The 27527-nt window shown below is 37.7% G+C and overlaps 1 protein-coding gene across 36 annotated transcripts in view; it reads left to right on the forward strand.

The window, feature by feature from the left end:
* RBFOX1 (RNA binding fox-1 homolog 1) overlaps window positions 1-27527 on the forward strand; it is a 751763-nt gene that overhangs the window by 589337 nt on the left and 134899 nt on the right. For 3 of the 36 annotated variants that reach the window (XM_090151343.1, XM_090151352.1, XM_090151340.1), the window contains exon 1: window positions 22865-22912. The exons of 32 other annotated variants lie outside the window; for them this stretch is intronic. In XM_090151343.1, coding sequence (XP_090007469.1) covers window positions 22880-22912 — 33 coding nt within the window. In that variant the 5' untranslated portion in view covers window positions 22865-22879. Of the gene's footprint in view, window positions 1-17957; window positions 17994-22864; window positions 22913-27527 lie in introns of those variants that run through there. One more of the 36 variants, XM_090151356.1, reaches the window with a different exon arrangement.

Raw genomic sequence — 27527 nt, forward strand, 5'->3', positions numbered from 1 at the left:
TACTAAATAAATAAGAAGTGCTGGAAAAAAAAAATTATTTTAAGAGAGCAGGTAAATATATGAAGGGTGCTGAAAGTAATGCCTCTTATTTTATGATGTTGGCCCATGACGTCGGAGGCAGATGCTGATGGGATGGCAGTAGAGGTTGAACCTTTACATCAGTATCCCGTTACATTTTGTCACTGTGCAGCAGATGGCAGCTGAGTGGCAGCCTGACAGAATGGCGTGTGGTGTGGAAGTATATACAGAGGAAAGGTGTGTCATTGAATTCCTCCGTGCAGAAAAGAAGGTGCCCACTGAAGTTCTTCGATGCCTGCTGAACATTTGTGGAGCCAAACAGTGGATGTGAGCACAGTGAGACAGTGTGGTGGTGACAGCAACATGAAAGACATCCACACTCTGGACAGCCATGTACAGCTGTCACACCACAAAATGAAGAGTGTCTCAACAAGCTCATCTGCGGATTACAACCAGGGAACTGTGTATGGAGCTGAATATCAGCTTCAGTGCATTGGAAAAATGGTGGCAATGTTGGAATATAACAAAGTTTGTGCCAAATGGGTCTCATGAATCTCACAGAGGAACAGAAAGAACACCATATGCAAGTTTATCAGGACCTAATGAACCAATATGAAACTGAAGGTGAAAGTTTCCTGTATCATAGTGATGTCACCACTATAAGCTAGAATCAAAATGCCAGTCTGTGGAGTGGCAAACGAATTCTCCATTCAAGACAAAGTTCAAGACGCAGCTCTCAGTGGGTCAAGTCATGGGCATTGCCTTTTGGGATAGGAAAGGAGCAATCTTCTGGGTTTCTTGGAACACAGACAAACCATCAGCTCTGACTACTATATCGCAATGCTGACTAGGCTGAAGTCTCAGACTTCAAAGTCAAGTCAGAGAAGAAGACGTTGTTTCTCTTGAGACACAGTCACATGGGGCCCCTTGCCAATTTGTAGATCATGGAGTGCATTGCCAGTCCTGGCTGCACTGTCCTAATGCATACACTGTATAGTCCAGATTTGGTGCCTTCTGACTTCCATTTGTTTGGGCTGGTGAAATGTAGACTCTGTACGTAATGTTTTTCTAGCAACAGAGTAGTCATTGCAGCTGTGAAACAGTGGGTCACCTCCACTGGTGCAGATTTTTATTAGCGCAGCATGCAGGCTCTTTTTCATCACTGGTGAAAACGTAGGTTGGCTAATGGTGGTCACTGCTGAAAAGTAGCATTTGGTGGCTGAAAATGTGCTCTATGGTATAGTGCTATTATGTTTTTTGTATCTGCTGTAGTTTCCATGGGAATAAGTAGGAGGCATTACTTTCAGAGTGACCTACATAGATCTACTGTTACTACGATTTGCTACATAGGTTCCCTGAAACCTATAGCTTTAATTCCTCAACAAGATTCATAAGAGGCACTTAGAGTGACATTTCTGAAAAATATTTATCAGTACACGCTTAAAAGAAATGGTTTAAACTGGAAGTAATTCTTGAAAATGACTATGTAGTGCAATGCCACCTTCCCTGAGCATGAGATCAAGTTCAAAAATAAGAGAACTTTGAGAAATGAGCTATTTTGCTCAATCACCTTGAAGTTTAATCAAATAATTCCTGTAGTAGCAGTTTTTTCTCTCGCGCTCTCCCTTACAGCCTGGTAAGTTTCACTGCCTATTAAGCCAGCTAGTAGTGTTGCATTTCAAAATTGACTCGTCCTTTTCTCCCAGAATGGTCATGTGGCAAACGCTGCAACTGTTTATCTAAAAAAAAAAAATGGCATAAGAAATTGCATTCTGTTTTGTTGGTTTCTTTTTTTTAGCCTGTTTTCAGTTCTGATTCTTATAGTGAATAAGCAGAGGGAACCAAGTAGGGGAGCCAGCTCCAGGTGACTGGCCAGCTGCCTGTGGATCAGCACCAGAAAGTGCTCCACAGATTGCAATTTGAAACCCATTAATATAATGGGTAAAGTCTGTGAAGCATTTTAAAACCTCCCTTGCTTATTGTGCTGCATTTTATAAGCTAGGTGACATCAAAGGAATTGGTTCTGGCTCAGGCCAACTAATAAAAATGGATAAGGCTTATTTTTATGCTGAATATCAGTAAAAGCATGTGCAGAAGATTACAGTTAAGATTCTGGCTTTTACCCAGAGCACAGCAAAGTCTATCTTATCCCCATCCATCAACACAGAATTTGATAGGTTTGGAGACCCCAGAATTCTATTGAAGCATGAAGAAGAAACCTGGACTCGCATGTAGATAGTATGAATGTGATGCTACTTGCTCTTACTGAAAAATGAGGAAGGTTGTATAATTATGCACATCACTTAACAAGGGCACTCAAAATGTTCAATAATTAAGTCTTGTGTAGATAATAAAGCATTAATATGTTGTTGTTATCACAGAAATAATGAAAAGAAAGGGAAAATCTGGCCAGTTCCTGATATCAGAGTGCGAACAGCATTTTTCAAATCACACAAGTTGAATTTTGTTTTTTACCTATGCATATTTAATTATTGTTAATTTTTCTAGTCAAGCATATGTTTATTTAAAACTGATTTTTTTGGTTCAGTAGTCCAGCCTGTACTAGCATTAGCCTCCAGATCTCAACAGCATCCTGTTTATTCTGATCTAGCTTGCCTGACTGACTCCCCAAAGATAAAATTCACTAAGTGAACTTGACAGATTCCAGGCTGTCTCCATATGGCAGGGACTGGGCTGCAGCTTCTGAATCTGCCTGGGATTTAAAAGCTGCTCTCACCTTATTAAGATGGCAGAAGTTACATGCAAGCCAAGTTCACAGGGGCTTGTTTTAATTCTTTTGGCCTTCGCTTGAGACCAATCCTTACCATTTTTTGTATATGTGACTTAGGACAACACAATTTTTCTTCTCCAAACACCAACAAGAGATCAGAATTAAAAAATGAATCTACACTTCAATAGTTGTTGAAAAATTTTTAGAAGATATGCATAAAATTTAGGCTTAGCAGATCTTAAGTGAATCACATCACAAGAGAATTCTGAAGGAAAGAAAAGAGTAAATGTATTTGTTGTCTCATCTTTCTTCACTTCTACTTTTGTATATCAATGGAGTGCTGGTGTTTATTTACTTCTTAACAAATTACAAGTATTTTTATATATTAAGATATAGAGAAACCATTTGTCTAGCAAAATTTGAATTTTGAGCTTTCCAAACTGAATTTCTAGATGCATTTGTGAGAATGCAGACCAGCTGAGGATCTTTCCTTGCAAGTTTAAATCTATGCTGCACGTGGCAGATGTCAAGGTCAGTCACAAGAAGTGTTACAACCCACTCTTATGAAGTGACTGAAAATTAGTGAAAGTACTGCTGGAAACACTAGCTGTAAAATAAACACTGTGTAAAATAAAATGTGTTAGTATTTGTTGTCTTGGTCAGCTTTAATTGAAATTGTACGTGTGTGTGTGTATATATATATATATGTATATATGTATTTGAGAATATCCACTGAATTAACTAAGATGAACAACTAAATGTCATAATCTGTCCCTGTTGATTTTTGTCCTGTTTGTAGAAATAACGGTAATTATATTTTACCCACTACTTAAAGCTTTAAGTTTGGGAAGTGTGTTGTGCTGAATGAGGCAATAGGGATTTATTGTTAGCTCTGGTTATCTGTAGTTATTCCTCTCGTGTCCTTTTTGTAGCATGGAGTAAGGATCGTGTGCTGTTGGAGCGTGTAGTCATTGCCACAGTCTTTTCTGGAAGTAGGAGCTCTGGTGGATCTCCCATTCAACATCTTGGTGTTTTCTATTTTAACTAAAGTTGCATGAGTTGTGTGTGAAAACTGGGATGTTCCCTTAGCAATATAACATGTTTAGCTCTTAAGGACCATATGCGTCTTCCTGAATGTCACTTGCAAGGTTTCATATCTTCAGTTAATTTGCATTTAGCTATAGATGGATTTTTGGAATTAACTCATGTGTCTGTTTGCTTTCTGATGAAAACTATCTATAATTTTCTGTGTTATATAGTGCAGAGCAGTGCCAAAGACTGCCAGTAGGCTCAATAGCAATTAAACTGGGAACAACAGGACTTTGGCATTACTGTATTTCACTCGGTGCATGTATGTGTCTTGTGAGCACGTGTAAGAAATGCCAACTGAGTTGTTATTATGGCAGGTGCTCTTACGGCAAATATTTTAAAGACAAAAGTTCAAGCTTTGGAATAGAAAGAGGCTGAAGCCTTGCCCCCAAATGCGCAGTTGTTTCTTTCATGATGTCCTACTTTCCTGCTGTGTGTAGTATATGGAGGAAGTATTACAGAGTAGTTGATGCACTGACTATTGGGTGTTAGTGCGTAAGGCTTCCTTCCTTCTTTGAGGAAGGCTCTCTTAATGTTGCATTTGCATAGAAAATTAGCTAGGTGTGATTTTTAATGGCTACACTACAGTCATGTTGTTAAACCTGTTACGAAATACACAGACAGCTGCCCTTTGGAACAATTGTAGATTTGAATACGTCGCCTGCTACAGATTCAAGTATCATTTGACCTAAATCTGTCTTACAATTAAAAGCCATCAAGTTCCCTCTTTCTTTTTGTTGTTGTTTTTTCCTATGGCATTGTATCATTCACATTTTTTTTTCAGATAAATCATTGTGCTTTGTTTATATATCCCTTGTGTTTAGGAAGTGTGTATCTCTTTATTATTAATTTTCTATTGTAGATACTAGGCAGTAGAATTTCAAGATCTATCGATGCCACTGGCAGCAATAAAGTGGAATCCACTGTTTGTCTGCACAATTAAATGTGTTATCTGCTAAACTTGAGTGATAATCATCATGGAATTAAATAAACTGAAATAAAATTAAATGATCAGGACTGGCAGCTCAAGCTCACTTCAGGATATCTAGGACGGTTGATGTGCAGTGGTTGGTCTATATTTACAGCACAGCTGACAGAAGGAAAGATGTGAGTGTTCTTCATCTGTTTCAAGACCAAGTCCTAGTTTAAATTGTTGATAAAATTTTGATGTAGTCTTGCACTCTTTTGCTCAGAAGTTTACGAGGGTTCTACTACTTAGAAAGATGGTATAGTTATAGTAGTCATCAACTGCTGTTAGTGTAATACAGCTGAGAGGAAAAAAGTATCCCATTGGGAATCTGAGCATGCCTTCCAGAAGTTGTGAGGTTTGTTGTTAGTTTGTTTTTCATTTTACCCTTCTCCATCTTTTTTAAATCTGACTGGCATTTTTTTTATGAGCTGGTAATAATAAGGAATGGAATATGTTAGTCACTTCTTGGACACTTGGACATTTTGTTCCTCTGGTTTCAGCACTGATATTCTCATCAATATTCTCAAATGTTATAGCAAGATGAAGAATTACTTAAGTTCAGCACATGTATAATTGAGATGATCACTTCTTTATTGCAGCAATTTGTGTGGTCTTGTACAAATATCTTTTTGTATCTCATACAAAATCTCCTGTCTCATCTCCTTATTTTTTCCATCATATGTTTTTTTTAGAACACATAAACTTTAAATAACCATTAATTTATGATGAAATGGAAAATATGCATCTTTTTATGTAATAATGACTTATCAAATGCGTAGAAAGAAACAATTAGAATGTAAGGAGCTGTTTAGCTGCACACCATACATTGGCTTAAGTTATTATTTTCTTTATTACCATTGTTTGTGAATGCACTTACCTGTAACTGTTACTTTGCATGTAATGTTTAGAAGAAGGAAACATTCATGTATTCTAGGATGGTGGGAGGGCTTAGACTTGTGTGTAAAATACAGACTTAGTATAAATGGTGTGAAAGAAATTTTACAGAGTTATTTAATAGAAACTAGGTCAGAAGCTGGGGTTCACATTCACAGGAAAGGAACTGAACAAATTACCTCAAGTTTCTACTGACTTAAGTGAACTGTTATAATGATGCTAATTTTTTTTTTTTTTTTTTTTTTGAACTATTTATTTATCTGTGTTTGCTCCAAAATAAGAGCACGTTGAGTGAGGGGGATTGCTTAACGTGTGTTCCTTCCCACATTGGGTATCATCACTGTGCAGCATCTCATACACAAGGTGAGAATCTTTTTGTTATACTCCTGCAGTGCTGCTTTTAAACAGCCATCTGCTGGAGTCTTTGAAGGGCTGTAGTCTGCTTGAACTGTCTTCTAGGAGTGGTCAATATACTAATTGCACAAGAAGAATCAATCCTTTTCCAGGGAAATCCATTTCTTTGTTTTATGTGTAAAATGAAAGTGAGAAATAAATCTCTTCATTTATAATCCGTTGAGCTTTAAGAACTTCAATAGTTTGTAAGTCTATATTGTCCAAGTTACACTAACACAAAGGGAATACAAGGAATACCCAAAGTCTGTTGCTGAGAAAAAGAACACCACTGGGAGTAAATAGAATTAGTTTTTCTGGATTGTCTGATATGGTTTGCTAAATTTAGGATCTAAGGATCATGGAGACTTCAGAGCATTTGTTTCCAAAGGAAGTTTAAGCCTAAGTTTTCTGTGTCCACTTGACTAGATTCTAATAGAATATGCGGATGAGGTGCAGCACAAGTGAAAGCTGTGTATCATCACTTTGCTGGGTACCATTATGCTCATAGGTTTAGCAGAAATTGCTTAATGAACTTGCTGTTAACAGTATTTGAGATTCCTGTATTATAGAGTCTTAGAAATAGCAGAAGAAAGCCATTCCTCATATGATGCACAAATTTATATTTGGACTACACTTAAAAAAATGAGAATGTCTTCTTAGAGTTGATGAAGTCGGTGGATGATTGCATCGTGCTCAGTAGCCTTCTTGACCATTTTTTCAAATCCAGTAGTGATGACTAATTTTCTGCCTGATAACATGAGTAAACTCAGTTTTAAAGGAAGAGGGCAGTTCCAGGGAGAGCTTCAGAATGTCTGTTGCTCAAAAAAATCAAGATCTCATGTTAAGTAATGCAAAGTATTTTTTTCTTTTCATTTTATTCTTCTCATATTGTGTTCAAACCAGGAATTTATTCTATTTCTGTCTAGTAAGGAACTGGATTTACACATTTCCAGTGAGCAGTGGCTTACAGACAAGCGCTGTACACAAGAAACTGGCCCAGGTCCTCGTCTGTTTTACATTTTGACTTCTGTAGAGATATTAACAAAACAGTTCACTATATTTGGAATGCTAATGGCAGTCAAGTTACATCAAGAGAAGGATCTATTATTAAATTGACAGAATGTCAACGGCAGAAATCAGTTATAACTTGTTCTGCATGTCATTAGCTGGAGCAATCTCATGCAAATTCTTAACATTGATCAAAATTTCATTTCTCATTGATTTTCTTTTTCCTTGCTAGACAGAATAAGGAATTATTCTTGGGGGTAGTCTGATACCCAGCAGAAACTGCAGTGCTAAAAGACATGTTACCTCATGAGTCGTTCACGTGCTAATTTTTCCTTTAGAAATGTTTACTGAAGTCAGTGAAACCTGGGTGAGGCGGTCTTAGATTTCAAAGAGATTTCCCACGTATCTGGTTTTGATTGTCATATCCTTCAATGCGCTTGTCCAAATCCTACCCACATGCTACTATGCAGATAAGGCACTCCTACGTATTGAATGTTCTGCACAGAAACGCCTAAGCAGCCTTTTTTTCCCCTTCAACAAATGGAGCACTAAAAATTATTCTGAAGCAAGTACAATTCTGCCCACCAACTGTGGATAATGCAGGGACACCTTTGAGTATGTTGTTATATAAGCTCAGAGTGAGGAATGAAGAAAAAAAAATGGCAAACTTTGCTGCAGCTTTAGAAAGTTGCAAGCAGCTTGGAAAATTCACCTATAGAGAGAGCTGAAATGGAAAATGAAATTATTTAATTCACTTAAGTTACTGATTCTGTTTATGTCAATAATAAACTGACGCGAACATACCGAGCAGCCCTCTATTCCCCAGAATGAAGAAAGCAGTAATAAGACCAGAATAAGGATCATTTGCTCTTAATGCTTCTCCAAAACTGCGGTTTTGTTGTTGGAGGTGATGCTCTTTCCACAGTAGCAGTAAAACTGGAGTGTTGACTGTACTTTAATTTGCAGTTTAATAGACGGATTTAATTTGCTTTGCTGGATAAGAAAAGTGAGCACTGATATGTTGGCTAGCCCCAGAAATGAGCAGTGTAGCTATTTCACACCTTCGTTATTACCTGCACAGTGTATCCTGTTGCTGTCTTCTGAGAAAAACACTTCTCAATTGATGCTATGTGCTCGTGAATTTCTTTCTTAGTTCAAGAGCAGCTTTATTTCAAGGAAAGCTACGGGAGGTCCTGCATGCGTGTTCATAGAACTGTTTGTAAGGGAGTTGATCGTCTTTGGATGTTTGGAGTGGTAGATAAATGTAAAAGATGTCTGTGCATCATGAATTATTACTTTCGATTAAGGAGATGTACATTTAGAAACTAAATCAGTGCTGTGAACAAAATCTAGGTCATGTATTTTTAAACCTTCTTTGTTCCTTTACAATTTGAAACAAAAGGAATTATATTAGAAATGGAATTATTTTATTTAGGTGCTCTTTTATTCTTCTGTTTTATTCTTAGTAGTAAAAATGAATAAAAAATGACTGGGACAGCTTGCCGTTTGATTCTTCATAGTTCAGTGATCAAGTTCCGTATGTTGAAATAAGTAACTATTTAAAGCCATCTGTTTCCTTTGGAATTAAAAGTAATAATATTTCCAGTAGTGTTAAGTATTTCGCTGATACTTAAAAATAAATGAAGTAGTAGCATGTTTTTACAGTATTTGATAATGATATATTTTGTATTTCTGAGATGATAGCTCTTCTTAATTGAGCTCCTCTTTACATTTGAGTTATTGCTTGCCTTGGTAAATCACCTATCTCAGATGTTAAATATTTCATAGGCAAAACTGACACAAAGACCTGACCCTAATTATTGGAGTGGGATTCCAGCCATGTACAGGCCCTCCTCAGGTCATTGGATAAAAAAGAAATTTATATTTCCATTTTAAAAATTAGACAGATGGTTATGTTGTCACTTGACTCAAAGGTTCCATCCTCTCCTTGCTTCTCATGACAATGCAATTTCTCTTCAAAAGTGTTGATGTTTCTGGTATCAGTATCATCAGATTGTTCCTGGGAAAGCCACAGAATCCTGAGTCAGGTCACTTGGCAGTCAAGTGGAGGAGAAAACTGCTTTTCAAGCTATACTGAATTGCTTTAAATTGCAGATATCTTTGTATTTGCTTTAGGGGTTAGGTTTTGTTTTCAATTCTGCTGTTGCTCTCTGTGTTGGGATCTAAAATTTATGTTTCTTTGGCTGTTTAATGTTTTTTTTCATCATCTTCATAAATAGTAATGACTAGCTTATGTATATCCAGGTAAGTAAGGCAAAAAGCCCCTGGATGTGCCAAGTCTGAAAGAAATTTAAATTAGTGTATAAAATTTTAGAAGAGGAATTAAGGCTCATAGCAGCTAACCGAAAGCCTAGAATCTTTTAAATTCTAGCAGTGGTTTGGTAAGTACAGCTAAATCTAGCTTTACTTGTGGAAGACGGTGGCAGGAATATGGTTCAAAGTAAAAGGGTTTCAGCTTAATTAAAGCTATTTAGTATGCTATGTTCTAAATCTACAGAAAAGCAAATCTTTACTCCCAAGGTATAGATAAGTTCTATTATGGGAATCCCAAAATTTTTAATGAACTTTTCTTTTTTTTACATTTCCAATTAGCTTCAGCACCTAGGTTCCAGAGTGCTAGCCTTCAACACTGAGAATTCTAATTGTAATAAAGTACTTAAGGTAGTATTTAATTAGGGTGGTGATAGGAAAGACCTGAGCTGGGGCTGAGGCGTTAATCCTTTTTTGCATTCCTCAGTGTTCCTTTGTGATTGTGATTGATGAGCTGATGTCTCTTTACAACTTCATTTGTATCATGTGGTAATAACCACAGGCAGAAGCGTAGTGTATTTTCAGACCCATCAGTACAAAGAAATGCGGAAAAAAAAAGGTAGAAGGTAGCGTGAAGAGTTGTCTTAGCTCCTAACCTACAAAATAACTGGTTTACATTTGTTAACGTGATCATTCATGTAAGTGCTGGGGTTTATAATATCTTTATCTACTTTTATCTTGAAAATACTCATGCCCTCCCTCTGCTCACTGTCCAGCCCTTTCCCACGTCTGCTTGTATCCCACTTAGAGTGTGAGAAAATCACCGCAAAATGGCTGATGTTGGCAGAGCCCTTTGGGTCTCTGTGCCTCAGTACAGCCCCACGGACAGGCGGCTTTGGGAGAGCTCTAAGGAGGAGACCCCACAGCCTCTGGGCAGCCTGTCTCAGGGCTCCGGCACCGCACAGCACAGCAGTGCTGCCTGACGGGCAGAGGGAATGGCTGTGCTCCGGGTTGTGCGCAGTTCCTGGACCAGTGGAGCTGCTGAAAGGAGCCTGGCTCCCTTCTCTTTGCACCCTCCCTTCAGGTATTGATGGACATTGATGAGATCCCCGTGAACTTTCTCCAGCTGAACAGCCCTAGTTCTCTCAGTCTCTCCTCACAGGAAAGGTGCTCCAATCCCTTCAGCATCTTGGTGAGACTATGCAAGGTTCTTATGCTACAACTCTGCTTCTGCAGTAGGATGCAGTCGTTACCACTTTGCTCCTTAGGACTGTCTTTAGTGTAAGCATTTCTAACCTGCTCACACTTGATTAGATCTCAATTTCAGTGTGTAATATAAACATTTCCTGTAGTGAATTTCTATTGAATTAGTGTAGTCGTGTTAGCATAGTATATTTGCTCTGGCAACAGAGGAAGCTGACAGTATCCTGGGCTGTATAAACAGGAGGGGAGTGATTATCTCCTTTTACTTAGCCCTTGTTCAATCATGTCTGAGGTATGTGCTGTATTCTGGGGCCATCCGATTGCAGACAGATGTTGGTTGGCGTTGGGAAGTGGGTTCGGCAGAAAACCCCAAGTGATCCATGTGCCATATAGAGCACGGGCACTGTGGGGAGGATGAGGGAGCAGAGTCTCTGGTGTGTCCTAATTGCAGCCTTTCAGCACCAACAGGGAGGTTATGGAGAAGTTGGAGCCAGTCTCTACCCAGATATTCATCGTGGGAGGATAACAGGCACCCACACACAGAATGAGAACAAGAGAGAAAGAGGTGAACATGATGAAAAACTGCCCCATGAGAACTGTTTAGCACTGGGACGGGCTGCCTGCTGGGTGGCTGCACAGCCTCCATCTGTGGTGGTTTTCTAAAAATCATTGTATCGTTCAGGAAAAAAAAAAAAAAAAAAAGGCTGGGCCCAAATCAGAGCCCATTGGTCTGGTCCTGATGCCTGTCCCAGCTCTGAGCAGGATATCAGGTTACTGACCTTTGGAGGTCCCTTGTAGCCTGAGTTTTCTGATTCCGTGCCTCAATAATTTCCACCAGAAATAATAGCATTATTCCCACCTTCTGCTATTTTTGTTCTTTTCAGAACTTTCGCATTCATGCTTGTTGATCACACCTACTAATTATAACAGGCCAATCATTTTTTGTTAGTCTTATTTTCATAATAGGTGTGGGGATTAAAAATTGTGATCTTGTCATTCATTTTGTTTTCTGAAGCAAGGTAAGAGTTCCTTGCATCAGGAAGGTCTGTTTAAATCAAAGGACACTGGCTGGATTACGATAGCTGTCCTGGAAAGAACTTCAGGCACAGAAGAACATCATAATTTTACAAAGGTTGCTTAATTATGTCTTTAAGATAGACCTTGCGTGAAGAGCACAGTTGATGCTCAACTTCCATCACAGTTGATACACGCTACCTAAAACAATTTCAAATTTATTTCTTACCATTTACATTGGATAATCCATGCAGTCCTGTAAATCACTGAAACATCTGTGGGCTCTGAGATGCCATAGCTATTGCCTTTCTGTCACTTCAGGGAGAGAATTGGTCTAGCTGCTACTTCCTACTAAGCGTATTTCTCGTGTCTCTTGAGTGAATAGAAAGCTCTGGCAGCCTCCTTGTTTTGTTTGTTTGTTTGTTTTAGATCAAAGTATTGTTTAACCTAAACAGAAGAACAGAATTATTTTAAAGGTGTATAAAATAGCTGTAAGTGGGAAGAAGGAGGCTTATGTGTGCACTTGTATAACCTACAGGGTTGCATTTTTAGGTAGATTTCCATCTTCCAGTCACTGCTCATCTTTCTAGTCAAGAGTTCATTCTTTTGTGGTTGTTCTCATGTGAATGTGTGCTTTTAAGCTAGAGATTTTCTGCGTTCACAAGTGTAAACTTTTTCCTGGTTCAGTTCTCTCAGTTCATGTTTGAAAATGAGTTGGCAAAAGGAATGGTTCTTGCATATTTTTCTGATTACTGTTGGAGGGATGTTCCTGCATCTCTGCTCCTCGCCTTGTTGATTCTTTCCAGAAGAATGCAATTAAATGGAAGGAGCAGCCAAGCATTATGGAAATGACTGTGCTTCTTTGCGAAGCTCTCTAGCTGGAGTTCTCCTGATGAGTCAGCAAAATACACTGCGTGCCCAGGCTTCACCTGATTCAGTGAAGAACTGGATTGTTTTTATTAAGCCATTTTTGATCTTCCAGAAAGAAAAACCGGTTGATAGTGGGGATGTGTATGAGGAGATTGCAAATTTCCCCAGAGCTTGCAGTTGAGCATTGCCATTTCTGTGCTGATCATCTGACCACAAGTTGCTGTACATTCATATGAAACAGCATATATCCCAACATTTAATCCAACAGAGTATCCATCTCAGTAGTGAGGTCAGACTTGGTGCATCACAACTATGCTTCTACTTCACTGTCCTTGGTTAATTCGGTTTCTTAGAGTTACAAAGCTGCAACAATTTCTGTAAAGCAAAAGCACTGATACGTGAAACAAAAAAAATGAATTCAGTGTAGCATCTTTATGGAATGTGGTTATTGCTTAAGAATGAAATGCAGCCTTGTGCAAAGATTCTGAACAAATTTTCCTGTTACTTCCAGATATTCTCAATACTTTGTCAGGTAGACCAACATACAAGTCTGGATTGTATTTGAATATAAAAAGTTTGGATTCTGCTGAACTTCTAACCCTAGTGAACTGTTGTGCAGGGAAAGGACTTCTGTGCTAGAGGTCAAGCTCCAGGTGTCTGTACTTATCTATTGAATTTCTTGAAATTATCTTCTATTCCTATTTTGCTTCCATGATCTCTTTCAAAATAATATGTGATCAATATACTGTGGACTATTTAGCAGTACGTACCAAAAAATGCAATTATGGAGGCTTTTGTTATTACCATATTAATTGTTCTTTTCAAATTCTGAGGTAATTTGTATTTCAAAAGTCAGTGTTTTCTCTAGATGAACTACAACAAAAAAGATCATCATTTAAAAAATTTGCATCAAAACCAACCTCCATTTTTGCTGTGTTGTAATGAATTTAAAAACCCTTTTTTCTTAAGGCAATAGGAAGCAGAGTTTAGCTGCGCTATGTGTGGGTCTGTGCAAAGTTTGCAGTAGCTTGCAGTGTGTTTTAGAAGTATTGTTTTAATTTTACTGATGCACTGATTTTGCTACTTCAGATTCACTCCGTGTAAGATATTAACTAACAAATTCCTGTAGCAAACAGTGCTTTTTAATTTCTATTTTAAGTAACTAAGTAGTTGAAGCAAAATGTATTGCATTGTTAAAGCCCAAGAGATGCTGAAATCGGGGTCTAGAATTGGGATATTTTCATTCTCACTTTTGTGTATAGAGCTACAGAGTGTGTATTGTTTTTGTGTGTGTGTAATATTTATGTTGTTTGAATTAATCTCATATTCTCAGTTTAACTGGAAATATTTTGTATCATTATTTGCTTCTGAATAGTGTGAGAGGCTTTGTGCTCAGGTTATTTAACTGGAGTTCAAATTGTCTTGCTAAAATGAAGTTAAAAAAATAATTTTAAGAATTCATTTTATGGTTCATATTATCAAACAACATTTTAGGTCAAATTGCCATGCTCTACAATTCCCAATTTAATTTTGTTCTTAGCAGAATACCACAAACATACACGTGCATAGTGGGGACACCAAAAATTTGAATTTGGTGCTCATTGCCTTTCTTAATTGATGCTGTTATTCACTGAAGACATCTCTTTTGGTAGATCTCAAACTACTTTTTCACCTTTTGTTCATTTAAATTAGCTCTCCGCTTTGTTGTGAGTTGAGTTGTTGTGGGTAGGCAGTGGAAGCCTTACTAGTTGTATGATTTAAGGTTTCCTTTTAAACACCGAATGCATTTGCTACTACTGTGAAGTGGGTGCAGATAACTACCATAGATGAAGTGACAAAATCTTAAAATACTTGAAGTTCCTGAGATGTGTTTCACCTTCTGGGGAATAATAAGGACAGTAATTCTTTTCTTCCTTTAAAATTGGACTGAGAAAGCGTATATAGTCTAAAGGATCTTAGAGAACTCTCTTTTGCCTTCTCAGTAAGCAGTTTTTAGCTGTCTCTGTGACACGTTTGGTTTATTTCTGCTGGATTAAATAGTGATTGTTTTTCATTGTTGTTCAGATAAACCATTAAATGTATGTAGGAAAAGTAGGTAAAAGCCTATTACCTTTCAGGTTTGCATTTCTCAAAAACCTTGTCTTAAATGAAGCGGAGCCCTGATTCTACTGTGATAAAAATCATTAGGCATTAGTGAGCTCGTAAATTATTGTTCCTTTTTAGATGTGCTCTTAACTAGTAGGAAGCAGATGGTGTTGCTTTGGTCTCAAGAAAATTAGCATCGCTCTCATTATACCTATTTCTGCTTCGAGGAAAATGTCTTTCCTTTAACATAGGCAGACTTCAGAAGAACATAAGTAACTGACAGTACACATTATACTGTAACTATGAATTCAGGCATACTAGGTGTGCATTAAAAAGACAATGGAATAGATTAGTTTGAGGGTATAATACATATCAGAATTGTTCTATACAGATATCAGAATACTAAATAAAAGGAAAAGGATTCATAAAGCCTCATAATCCCTCTTGGCATGAGTGTGTGAATAGGTATTCAGTTTTTTTCCTTTAAGTATGCTGATATGATTAAATTTAACTTGACACAAGTGATGTACTATACCATGTGATTGTAATATTTAAAAGAAAAGGCACTTTTCTGATTGAATACCTACTAGCTATCAATTTCTGTGTAGCAATATCTAATCTGAATTTCTTTTGCAGCTAGAAGCTCTCGAATGCTAACACATTGCTGTATTCTCCATCTTGCTAGCTGCACACTCAGCAGATGCTGAACTGTTTCAATATTTTTTGGATATCTTATTTAATCTAGTGTTCTTGCTTTCTAATATAAAAGGTAGTTCTTCCCATGTGAATTAAAAGCAATTTAAGGTTGTAACTCCTCTCTCCCTAACCAGCCTATGCAGATGCTTATTTTTTGCTGATTTTAGGGTCTGAATGCTGTTAAGTGTGCTGCTGCCCTACATATGAGCACACAAATGCTCTTGAATGCTGTTGCTGTAAATTAGCTGTGTGCTTTTGGTAAATATGCCACACTTCTCAGCGCTGTTTCAGTTTTGGAGATACCTTTCCCTCTGCTGCCTCATCAATGTTTTCTTACACAGAGATGCACAGAAACAAACTTCAGACTGAGAAGGATAATTAATGTCCAGTCCCACCAGCTGTATTATTTTGAAGTATTATTTGAAGCAATAGTTAAGCATATCAGAGTTAAACACGTGGTGTAAGGCAAAAGCCAGCTTTGTAGCAGGATTTACTATCATGTGTGCATATTCAGCCTCATGAAGAAGAGCTAGTCTAAAAATGGTATCTCTAGGGAAGGTGTTCAGGGAGAAGCAATATAGTTCTGCAGATCTGTGGGTGGCTTTAGGGCCTCGTCCTAGGGATGGGGAAATTAAAATTCCCAGGCAAAATGGCTGAAGCTTTTTAGAGACTTAACTAAGGATAACTTACTAATTGCTATACTCAGGGGAATCCTTTCTAACACTATAGGAACTGTTAAGCAATTCTGTTAACTGCAGACTTTATTTTTGGCCAGTTGTGGTATTCAGTAGTGTTTATAAACTATGTAGGCAAATTATATTGGCAATGCCATCTCAGCATTGAGAAGAACTTTACGTTATTTTCAGTACTGTGGTTTAATTTGCTAACAGTAAACACTGTTGAGGTAAATGGTTGTTAATGCTGTAACTGAAGAACACAAATGATATCTGTGATAAACGTAGCGAAGTGCAGCTGAGGCGGGAAGCCAATCTCTCTATTCCTTGTTCCTAATAATATTTTGGTAGTCATTTTAATCTTAGAAATAAATAACAGTGGAGATGATGTTCTGTTATTTCATTTCAGCATTTCAGTGCCAGAAAACAAATGCTGCCTTTACTGGTACTGAACAAGATTATGTTGCTCTGTTAGTTGGTCCTTGCAGCTCTGTTTTCTATCATTAATACCAAAGAGATGAAAACGATAATTAAAAAAAAAAAAAAAAGGGAAATTAGCGTTGTCTGATAGCAATGATAACATAGTTTCCATATTCTTTGTATTTTTAGAGTGTTTTGGGGTGGGTTTTTTTTTGGTTTTTTGTTTGTTTGTTTGTTTGTTTGTTTGTTTTTTAATTTAAAGAAGGGAAACAGCAGAATGGTGAATTTCTTATCTAGAAAATCATATCTGGCTCTGCTGAAATAAATCTTTCATTTTAATCAAACTTCTATGGAAAGGAAAATAGTAATTATTTTCTCTCAAAACTGGTAAGTATGATTTGTGGATAAATGGAATTCATAAGTATTCTGCCAAATCTCTTCAAAGCATTGAGTTCAGATGTATAAAAGTGAAAATTTCAGAGACTTTGCAGAAAATATGCAATTCCAAGAAACATTTGGGATGGATAAAATAGTCATTTTTCCTGCAGTCCACATTGCTAGCTCTGCTGTTTATCTTCCTCTGAATTCCTGAACTCAATCTTGTCGTTATTTTTACAGAGCTTGAAAAGTAAATCAAACTCCTAAATTTATCTAGTTAAATGAAGTAAACTGAAACAAAACAGATTCCACTAGTTTGATGAGGACATAGTTATTATTGCTTACTCTGGCTAGTTCAAGGGGGGGGCGGACTGACAGACAGATCTGTATACTTTGATGTTTGCTAACAAACACCTAGCAGGTATGATCATCTTCAGTCAATTCTGCTGTTTAAGATAATTATTATGGCATTACATTCTCATTTCCTTTAGTAACTGACTAAGCTTGTTTTACTTCAGTAGGCGAGTAACGATCCTGCCATTTGTGATATTGAAAGTTGGACCTGTTTTACCTGTAATGGATGAAGTGTGGTTACTGCGGTAGCGTCTTAGAAAATGATTCAGCATGAGGGGCTGAAAGAAAAATGTGTCTGCTCTTTTCTGAGGCTAAATTACAGCTCATCAGTGAAAGATTGTGTCCCTGGTTAAAAGAGGTCATTTGGAGTATTCAGTTCAAAGAGGTGGCATGTCACTTTGCACTCAAATAACTGCTGCTGCCGTTCAGTCTTCATGTGTAGCATTACAGGATCCCTTTAGTTTTGTTTTACCAGAAATTTTAATTCCGAGGGCAAGTTGTATTCTGATGCAGTAACTTCACTGGTGCTTTTGTGAGGACAAGGTCTGCTAGGCTGAACAGTGAAACCATCGAGCTTATCTGCAGTTCTGCTTTTCTGTGCGTAGTACTTGTGAAGCACATCACTTACTCTGCCTACCTTTTTTTTTTTTTTTTTTTTGTGACATAAAGTAATTTATTTCTGTGTGAAAAATAACTTATTAGGTACACATGTGGTGTGGAAATGCTAAGTCACTGCTTGAAACAGTGACTGAGCACCTGGGGGGAATGCAGGGCCAACCCAGGGGAGCTCAGGTGCATGCGATGTACCTGAGTGACGAGAAGGGCTGGAGCCAGGATCTACCCCTTCCCAGACTTCATTTAAGGGCTGGCAGTGAAGGAAAGGGTGTCTCCCTGGAGATCCCTACCTACCTGAGGTCTTCCGAAGGTAAGCAGCTTCTTTCCTTTGTTTTTATACGCATGACTTGCATTTGAGCAGGAACTCACTTCCAGGAGCCTGGGACCTTGCTACTCTGCTGTCATTGCTGTATGCTCCGTTGCATTATAACATGAAATTGTAATACAGTTCAGTCCACAACAAATGTCCTTCAAAAATTTTTAATTAGTGGTCATTTTGCTTCTCCAGACTCTTGTATTTTGCAGTCTTCATTCCTTGGCAAATCTGGTGACATTTGAGGATTATTTTAATTCAAATTCTGGAAATATTTATGCTTTTATGGAAGTTACGATCTAGGGATAGTCTCAGCGGAGCCTGAAAGAGAGGCTTACGAATCATTATGCAGAGCTTTGTCCCAGCCATTAGGAGTCTTGCTTCATAAGCATGATATGGCACCTGGGATAGTATTTCTGGCTTCTCAGAATAGCCAGTGCGTCCTAGTGAATAGTCATGCTAACACATCTCTGCTGCTTTCACTGCTTCAGCTACGAATTGCATTTTTGGCTGTAGTTACAGAAGAATGCCTAGCAGTACCTGGTTTTGGATTGCTGCAATCTACATGGCAGCAGCACGTTTCTTTCCTACCACAAGTGGCAGGCGTTCAGACTAGTTGTACTGTGGTAGCTCTGAGCTGCGTGCTGGGTGGATCATGGGATCAGATTGCTGTTCATTTTCCTGTGAAGACCTGTAGTTCACCACTTGGTGTATGTTGCTTTTGTAACTTGAGATTATTAAGAAACAATTTCTCAAAACAGAATATTTCATGACAATACAGCACCATATATTTCTGCTGCTTTGTCCTCTTTCTCCACCTCCCATTGATTGTTTCTTCAGTGCAGTAACCTCTCACTTCTCTGTGTCGCAACTGCTTACGAACTGATTTAGGAACTGCTGCAGCTTTGAAGATCCCATATCTTCAGTTAGTGTTCAGTTAATTGTAAGAATAGGTTTATGCAACCACCATTTTAGATGCTGAAAAATAAGGAAGTAGATGCACTAGTTTTATCAATATTCTGATTTAGCAGGTGGTGAAGATTTCAATATGTTTAATATGTAAAAAAAAAAAAAAAAAAAAAATGCATTTCAGTATAAAAATTGCAGATAAGATTAGAAAGCTTACATGCCAGTGGAAGTTTAGGAGATGAAGCAGAAGGCAAAGAAAACCAACAACAAAAAAGAAACTACGTTCTGTGGAGATGCAATTCTAAAAGTCATCTTCTTCTACATCTATTGAAAATTGTGACATGTGGCAAATAATTAAGGTATGTCATAGTTCTTTGTGAAACCATTCTTGTCTTGCACCATGATTGCTACTTCCATACTGCTCTACTTGTGTATCAAATGTAAATATACTTTCTTGAGAGCGCTTTCAAAATCCATCTGAAGGAATTGAGATGTAGTTTCTCGCGGAGAGAAAACAGACTGGAATCTGTATCTCTTCCTTGTCTGCAAATCCTTCATGAGGAAAGCCATCAAGTACGATAGAAGTATAAAGTTATTAAATACATTCAGGTACTCTTGAAGCCACGTGAGATCACAGAATACTATAAGCTGAAAGCAAACTTCAGAGGCCATCAAATCCCAACTCCCTTTTTCAGTCAGGGCTAACGACATTATTGTAATCGTGTTGCTCAAGGACTTGTCCAGTTTAAATTTGAAAGTCTCCAAGATTCCATCACCTCTGTGAACAGCATGTTCCTGGCTTAATTTTCCTCATTATTAACTTTTTATTCTTTATAGCCAAATAGAATTTGTTTCTGCAACTTTTGACCAGTGCTTCTTATTCTTTCCTTCTGCACTTCTAAGAAAAGTGCGATTCTGTCTTTGTTGTGCTCTGCTAGATTGGAGAAGATGTAGTTGAAGATTTGCCAGCCCTTTGTTCTGCAGGCTAAGCGTGACCAGCCCCTCTCATAGTCTGCAGTTCTCCGACTGTCTTTGCAGCCCAGCACTGCGCTGTTCAGTTTAAAAATGAATCTCCCATCCTGGGGGACTCCAGACTGGTCGGGGCGTTGCATATGCTGCTTCAGAAGTGCTGTGCGGGGAGGAATCATCTTTTTCCTCAGTCCAGTGACTATCCTTTTGTTAATGCTGCCCACCATGCATTTAACCTTTATTGCCTTAATGGTTGATGCTGATCCCTGCTTGATTTAACATCCACCAGTTCTCAAGCAGATCTTTTTCTGCAGAGCAGTGCAGAGGCTACTCTGTCCCTAGGTCAGCTTCATCTCATCCCACTCTTCTAACTTGCCAAGATCTCTATAAATGCCCTCAGGAACTGCCCTCAGGTAGATCTGCTGGCTGTGACATGTGAACTTGCATTCTGGCACTTCATGCAGTCTTCTGTGAACATGCTATGCTGTTTTGGAACTGGACATCGTGCTGGAGGGATGGCATTCATTGCTTGCTGCCAGTTAGACTTATCAACATTGATTGCTTCTCCCTTTAAAGGCCAGCAGTCTTGGTAGCTTTTTAAACACCTTGTATGTTGGCAACCCAGTGCTTCTGATGTTTTTGTTGTTTTGTTTTTTAATTTGGGAACAAGGATGCTGCATTGTCTTTCTTCAGTGTGCTCTAGTAAGGATGCAAGATGGGACCTAGATGTACTTAGTTATTTTGACCTGTGGGAAATGCTCCTTTTATGACTTAGTTTGAAACCTTGTAGGAATCAATTCTCATTATGGAAGTGAATTTTGATAATACGTGCTACATGTTTCAGATTGCCTTACTGTGTGGCTCTTCAGGCAATTCTGGTGACCGGTGTTTTCAAAATGTGATATAATAAACTTATCATTTTTTTAAAAAGAGGAAAACGCTGGTTGATGGAATAGAAGGCTAAACTGGACTTGAAAATCTTGTATAAAAAACCTAACACAGCTGGAGGAAGTGGGAGACAGGATGGAAATGCCAGTAAAAGAAAGATTTCGGTGGTAATGTGAAAGCAAATAAAAATTAACATAACAGAATTATGTCTATTTGAACCGTTGAAAATTGCAAGAGAAAGAGTTGTCTTGGAGGACAGAGGTAGTGTAATAAATTGCAGTGTCATAAAGGTAGTCAGAAGTTTGAGCAGTGACACTTGGAAAGAATGATGGTGCCGCAGGGGATGCTTTCTTCATATGTATGTCTATATCCACGGTGCTACATGGTCTTTACCGTAGGTGGGAGTTCAGACTAGGACTTAGTTTTTGGTAGGTTGCTGACCTTCTTTGAAATGTAAGTAAATCTATCTAACCCTCCTACAACTGTGGATGTTGTTTCATTAGTTTGTTCCATACTTCAGGCAGCAACACAAAGTCAGCCTTTCATTTTTAGACGTAATACGTGACAGTAACAAGAGCACAGACTTGGGTACAGCGTGTTGTATGCGAAGAGAACCAAAAGCAGAAGCTTCTCAGTAAAGAGAGTGAAGAAGTTCTTTTTCTAAGGTAATGAGGGAAGTCTTTTTTGCTTCCTTACTACTGCATTTTTGTCCTCTGCTCTCTGAAGAAAGTATATTTTGCGTTTTCTTTCTTTTGAGCATATCATTCCTTTGGAATGATAGTGTGTCTTAAATGAAATCCGAGTTTGGATCTGTGATGAACCTTCCAAAAAGAGGTGGCTGCAGTCTATATGACTGCAGAAGTAAATGATCTGAGTCAAGTGGCCTGGTCAGATAATTAAGCTACAACAGAGGAAGCTTGCAAAATCAGTCAGTTGTGATTATTGGTCCACTGTGGTTGGATGTCCGATTCCTTCTGAAAAATCTGAAGTGGCTGCTCTTATTATCATTAACTGGGGAGTGCCAGCAATGAATCTGGAAGAGTTACACCGCTACTTTAAGGAAATCTAATATATATCAGATAGAACATAAGTTTAAAGCTGAGCTGATAGCTGTTTATCTGCTGCCCTGTGTACTCTTCTAACATTTATACTGTAATAGTAACATAAATTCTAACATTTGTAAGAATAATTTCCATGTTAAGTGTCTGCCCTGCTTGCAATTTCTCTTCAGTAAGCAGTCTGGGGTAGAGTGGCAGTAAAAGTGTATTCTTTGGGGCCTTTCTGTATCTCCCTGTCTATAAGTGTATTACTGTTTGATTTAATTAGAAGTTTAATCATTCTCAAACCAACTCTAGAGTAACTAAGAAAATTCCTTTAACAGTGAAGTATTAACTTGCTTAAAGTGCCTCACAGAACCAAACCTTGGAAGCATTTCTGATGCCATAAAATGAAACAAAAAGGGAAACAATATTTCATTTGCATGGGAGGATAAAGTACATTTAATCTAAAACAGACTGCTTTCGGTATTGATGGTTTGCTTATGGAGTTCAGCAAATTTAAAGTAGAAATCTTATTGATATTAACTGTACCCCATGTAGGAAGAATTAATCACATAGAAATATGTGCAAGTTCAAAGTATCAGAGCACCAAAGCACTGAAAGTTGCTTCTTTTTTATTAAAAAAAAAAAAAAAAACTTTGAGTACAGCCATCTTAATTTTAAAACAAAACCGTTCAGCTTCCGGCAACTGACATAGTAGCATTTCTGATGTTTTTGAAGCAGCTATTAATGTAGTCAAGCTGTGTTTTTTCTTCTTCTGTGTGTAATCATCTGCTCAGTGGTGCGCTCTATAACTAGTAGCAGGAGACAGAGGAGTGGCCTGCTGTGATTGGTGGGGCGAGGCCCAGCAAGCTGAAAGAGCCCCATCTGGATTAGGTTTTGGGAGCAGTCAGATGTTGAGAGGGAGGTCAGTAAACCCTGGATTAGCTCCCCCTCCTCGAACACCCCTATCATCCACACTCTTACACACGTTACGCTGCTCACACACCCTCATCCGTAATTGATGCTTGCTTTGGGCAGATGCTGTATGGCCTGGGACTAGAGCAGCTGGCTAAGTTTATGGAGGATAAAGGGAGCGGGATGGTACAGCAGGTATTTTCACTTTTATTTTCACTTGAAACTCTTGTTTTTTAGTCAAATCAAGGCATTTCCTTTAACCAGCTGCACCACTGCGTGTAAGGCTTCTAATACATGTTTTGTGGCTTCAGTTGCTCTGAAAGAAGGCAAACTGCAGCGGTGATTGTGTCTCTGCTGTGCTTGATCTATCTGACAGAGCCGTTCTTATAAGCAGCAGGTTTACAGAGTAATGTTGCATTTTTCTTCTTTGTTTCCATGCCCTAAGGATATGATGCAGTTTGGCTCATTTAACTACAGTGTGAGAGGCTTCCTCTAAATGTAAAATATCTCTTGCCAAAGAAACAGGATGCACCAAACAGAAAATAGAGTAAAACAAACAATAAACTGTTAGTTAGACTTTAAAATGCAAGCAAGCAGAATGGTTTTCATTGAATAAATACATTTTTTATGCTGCAAATGTCTTTTTAAAAAGGAACACTGCATAATATTTTCTGTAGTCTGTCTTTTGTATACAAACATAACAAGCTTGCTTTATTATGTTTTGACACTTTTCATGGGTTTCTTAATTATGAAATCCTTTCAGAGCTGAAGATGCTGAAATGACATGTTAAGATCTGAGGTACTAGGAATATTTCAAATTCTAAGCTTTTCTTCAAGTGGAATAATATATATTCAATAGGAATGATTTCACTTACCTATATCGTTGGAACGCTTTCCTGTTTTGTTCTTTACAGTTCAACATTTTAACCAGAAAGCAATAAAGCTGGTTTTATACACTGCCACGTAAAGCATATTTTTCAGTTGAAATGTGGTTTTCATTAAACCTCAGGCCAGAACATTTAACCGAGCCTGACTGTCTGCCATCCTTTGTTCTTCTTTCTGCTGCCAGCAACTACTTTATTAAAAACCATGCGCAAAGCGAGCATTAAAGGGTCGTTTAAACTTAAAGGTACTTGGAATTGAGTCCAAAATGACAACTTCTGTTTAGCCTCTAATGTCTAGGTTGTATTAAGCAACATCTGTGTACTGTCATCCACAGTTTAGAGATTGCCCTAATACCTGAGTTTGCAGGCTAAGTAAGGATCAATATTTCCTGTTGCTTTCAAGGCAACTTCATATTCTCAGTTTAATGAATTAGATCGACTATTTCCTTTATTCATTTTAGATCACTTTATTTTAAAGGACACAGTGACGTGCCATTTTAGGTGACTATTTAAAGAATTTTGATTCATTAGGATCCATACCAATGTAACGGTTTTGCGTCACCTGGAATTTCTGTCAACCATGTGTCTATACAAATGCTAGTTTGCACTGCATTGTTCTTAATGTAAATTCATAATCTGAACAGCAAGCTACTTGTGTGATACCTACATAATTAGTAAAAGAATGTTCATATACTCGTGTGCCTTTATACTGCTTTGTAATATTGTGTCTACTGAATTCATTATGATTCAAAAATCCACTGATTTTGAAGGCTGCAGAAGTCTGTAGCTTTTAAGAGATTAACAACTCAGGTTTATTGTCATATTTTTTAAACTTATGTGAAGTAAGCATGGTTTTCTTTTTTTTTTTTTCCTCCGAGTATATTTAATGATCATACTGTTTGGAATGATAACTTTGCGTGCCAGTGTTCTACTCGAAGCTTTTTTGTTTTCTTTTAATGGAAAGACTGCATTATTCCTCAATCTATAGAAGGGGTGTGTGTGTGTATGTATGTATGTGTCTGTTTGTGTGTGTATATATATATATATATATATATACACACGTATGTATATATATGTATAACCCCCCCAAAAAACAGCAAACAACCAAAAAAATCTGAACCAATCAAGCCATGCCTGACCCTTCAATTCCTATTTATTGGTAACCAAGTCCCAGCTAATAAGCAATTCAGATCTCAGCGTAGTGCATCCAGTGAATGAGGCAGAGGAGCCTCCACAGCGTGTGTCAGAATTTCCCATGCAGTTTGCCATTCTATGGTAAATCTATATTGTGAGTTGTTTGGAGTTGCTGTTGAGAAATCATATAAAAGCTCAACTCTCTTAATTAAATATTAGCTGTAATTAGCACTAAGTGTGAATGCTTTGAATATTAATCAGGGTCTCATAGAGCTGTTGTCAATGCTAATGAGAAACAGTGGGTGGTCTCACAACATCTGGTTTAGGACTCAGAGTAGTACAAAAACTTGTAGATCAAATGCACCTGGACATATCTGTTGGTCCCTTTGTTATCATTATTGTTCTTTTTTAACAGCTGCTGACTCTAATGCCATGTTTAGCATCTAAGATAAACGAGTAGCCTAAAGACCATCAGTACCAGTTACTGAGCTTCAAAGCCAGCATGGTGAAAAATGCTTATACAGGCAGTTCTTTCTTACCATTTGCTGACATCAACCCTAAAACAGTTGATTTAAAAAAAAAAAAAAAAAAAAAAAAAAAATCTAAGCTCTCCTGCACTCCCTAAAGTTTTACAACTATGTCTTTAACATTCAGTAAAAGTCTCTGGTGGAATCCATTCATTGCTGTTTTTAATCTGGATTTTTAGGTGAAGTAGAAGGAGATAAGAAAGGAGTCTATCCATTGTAGTGCAAGAGAACATAAATACACATTTGGAAGTTTTAAACCTCCCTTTAAAATTTTTAACAGGCAAGCTGCAGTGCAATAATAACCTTGGAAACATTGTAGATTTGTACTAATAAAACTTATTGACTTAACCAAGTGAAGTATGTAAATACAACTGTTTTCATTTTAAAGATTGTGAATGAAGTGAGGTATATTACTTGCTCAGGCCATGCAGTAAGAAAGTACCAAAGATTAAATTAAAATGGAGGAGGTTTTGATTGCTAATCTAAAATCTTCATTTTCTAGGACGCAGTGAATGCCTTTTACAAAGCAAAATGTAATTTTCTCTTCCAAGTGTACCTTGTACCAAGTCTTGTTCCTGAAATGTGATTTTGGAAGTTTGTAAAAACTCCTGAGTTTAGGCCCAGTTCAGGTCAGGTCACCAATATCTGAGGTAGCTGAAATTGGCTGGAAATGTCCTTAGGTGTGAAAAGAATGACTTTTCTTGATCTAGCCTATTCTGAAATTAGGAAATCAAGACGAGTAGAAGTAAGCTGAATCGTTACAGTACTTCTGCATGCTTTGGTGGGAAAGGGAAAAAAATATTTTAAAACAAATTGCACATTTACTCAAATACTAATTTTTATAATTCATATTTAGAGGGATATAATTTAATCTTTTAAACCAGTTAGCCCATCTAAGTTTTGGAGTCCATAGTCCCTGTATTATCTGCCTGTAGTGCAGTGTCATCTGTAACATCATTGCTTGGACATAGTTTATACCTGAAGGGTTGTTTTATATGTTTTCTTCCATAGTATCATTACTACTTGGGCTGAGCAGAGCACACCAGTGATTAACCCCTTGTTCTTGGCTGTGGTGAGGCTGCACCTCAAATACTGTGTTCAGCTTTTGGCCTCTCACAACAAGAAAGCATCACGGTACTGAATTACGCCCAGTCAAGGGCAGCGAAGCTGGTGAAGCAGCAGCTGTGGGAAGCTGGGGTTATTTAGCCTAGAGAAAAGGAGGCTCAAGAGAGTCCTTACTGCTCTCAACAACTACCTCAAAGGAGACTGTAGCATGGTGGAGGTTGGTCTGTTCTCCAAAGCAGCTGTGATGGGATGAGAGGAAATGGCCTCAAATTCTGCCAGGAGAGGTTTAGGTTGGGTATTAGGAAAAATTCTCAGTGTTATGTAGCATTAAAACAGGCTGTCCAGAGAAGTAGAGTGACCACCCATAGAGGTATTTAAAAGATGTTTAGATGCAGTGCTTAAGGACATTGTTTAGCGGTAGCCTTGCCAGTGCTAGGTTAATGTTGGATTTGATGATCATCGTGGTCTTTTAAAACATAAATTATTCTATGATACTTATGATATTTATCTGGCAAATTAGCATGCTTGACTTTCCACTTCTGTATCAAACAGATGGATAGATCTAGTTATGTAGTGATGAGATCTTTAATTTTATTTGTACAGGCATAGTGTAATACGGAGATGAATTACTATGGTCTTCAAATATATATAACCTTGTAAGTTCTTATGTCTATTTCTTTTGAAAGCCAGTAATGTAAAAAAAATAAAAATTAAAATTAAAATTTGTTAAATGGTGTTTTCAAGTTGATTTGTTTTTTAGATTCAAATGCTTAGTATTGGGATCTGATTGTTTTGGCATTTGTGGTTTGCAGTTGTTCTGTATGTTGCGCCTCTAAATACTGCGTATGGCATTACTTAATGTAAATACTTCCAGGTGTGTTAACAAAATACACCTCAATTCTGTTCAGAGTGCAGGGAGCGTGTATTGAGTTCTGTAGGTGTTAAGTCAGAATGGATCCCAGGCTACAGGGTAGCTTTACCAGAGCTCTGTATTGGTGGTTGCACTCAGAAACATATATGGAATAAACTAAGTTTTGTCCATCTTTCTCGTCTGAGTTGAGACTTTAGTTGAGGTAAGATTTCACTGGCATTTTGCTGTTAAAGAACAGTCTGTAGTTACCCAGAGAACAGCAGATTTTAATTGTAATAAAATTTAATAGCGTTAGGAAAGTGGATTTAATTCAGATAAGAAATACTCTC

This window comes from Phasianus colchicus, chromosome 16, assembly GCF_987193195.1.
Source record: "Phasianus colchicus chromosome 16, bPhaCol1.hap1.1, whole genome shotgun sequence".
NCBI classification, from domain to species: domain Eukaryota; kingdom Metazoa; phylum Chordata; class Aves; order Galliformes; family Phasianidae; genus Phasianus; species Phasianus colchicus.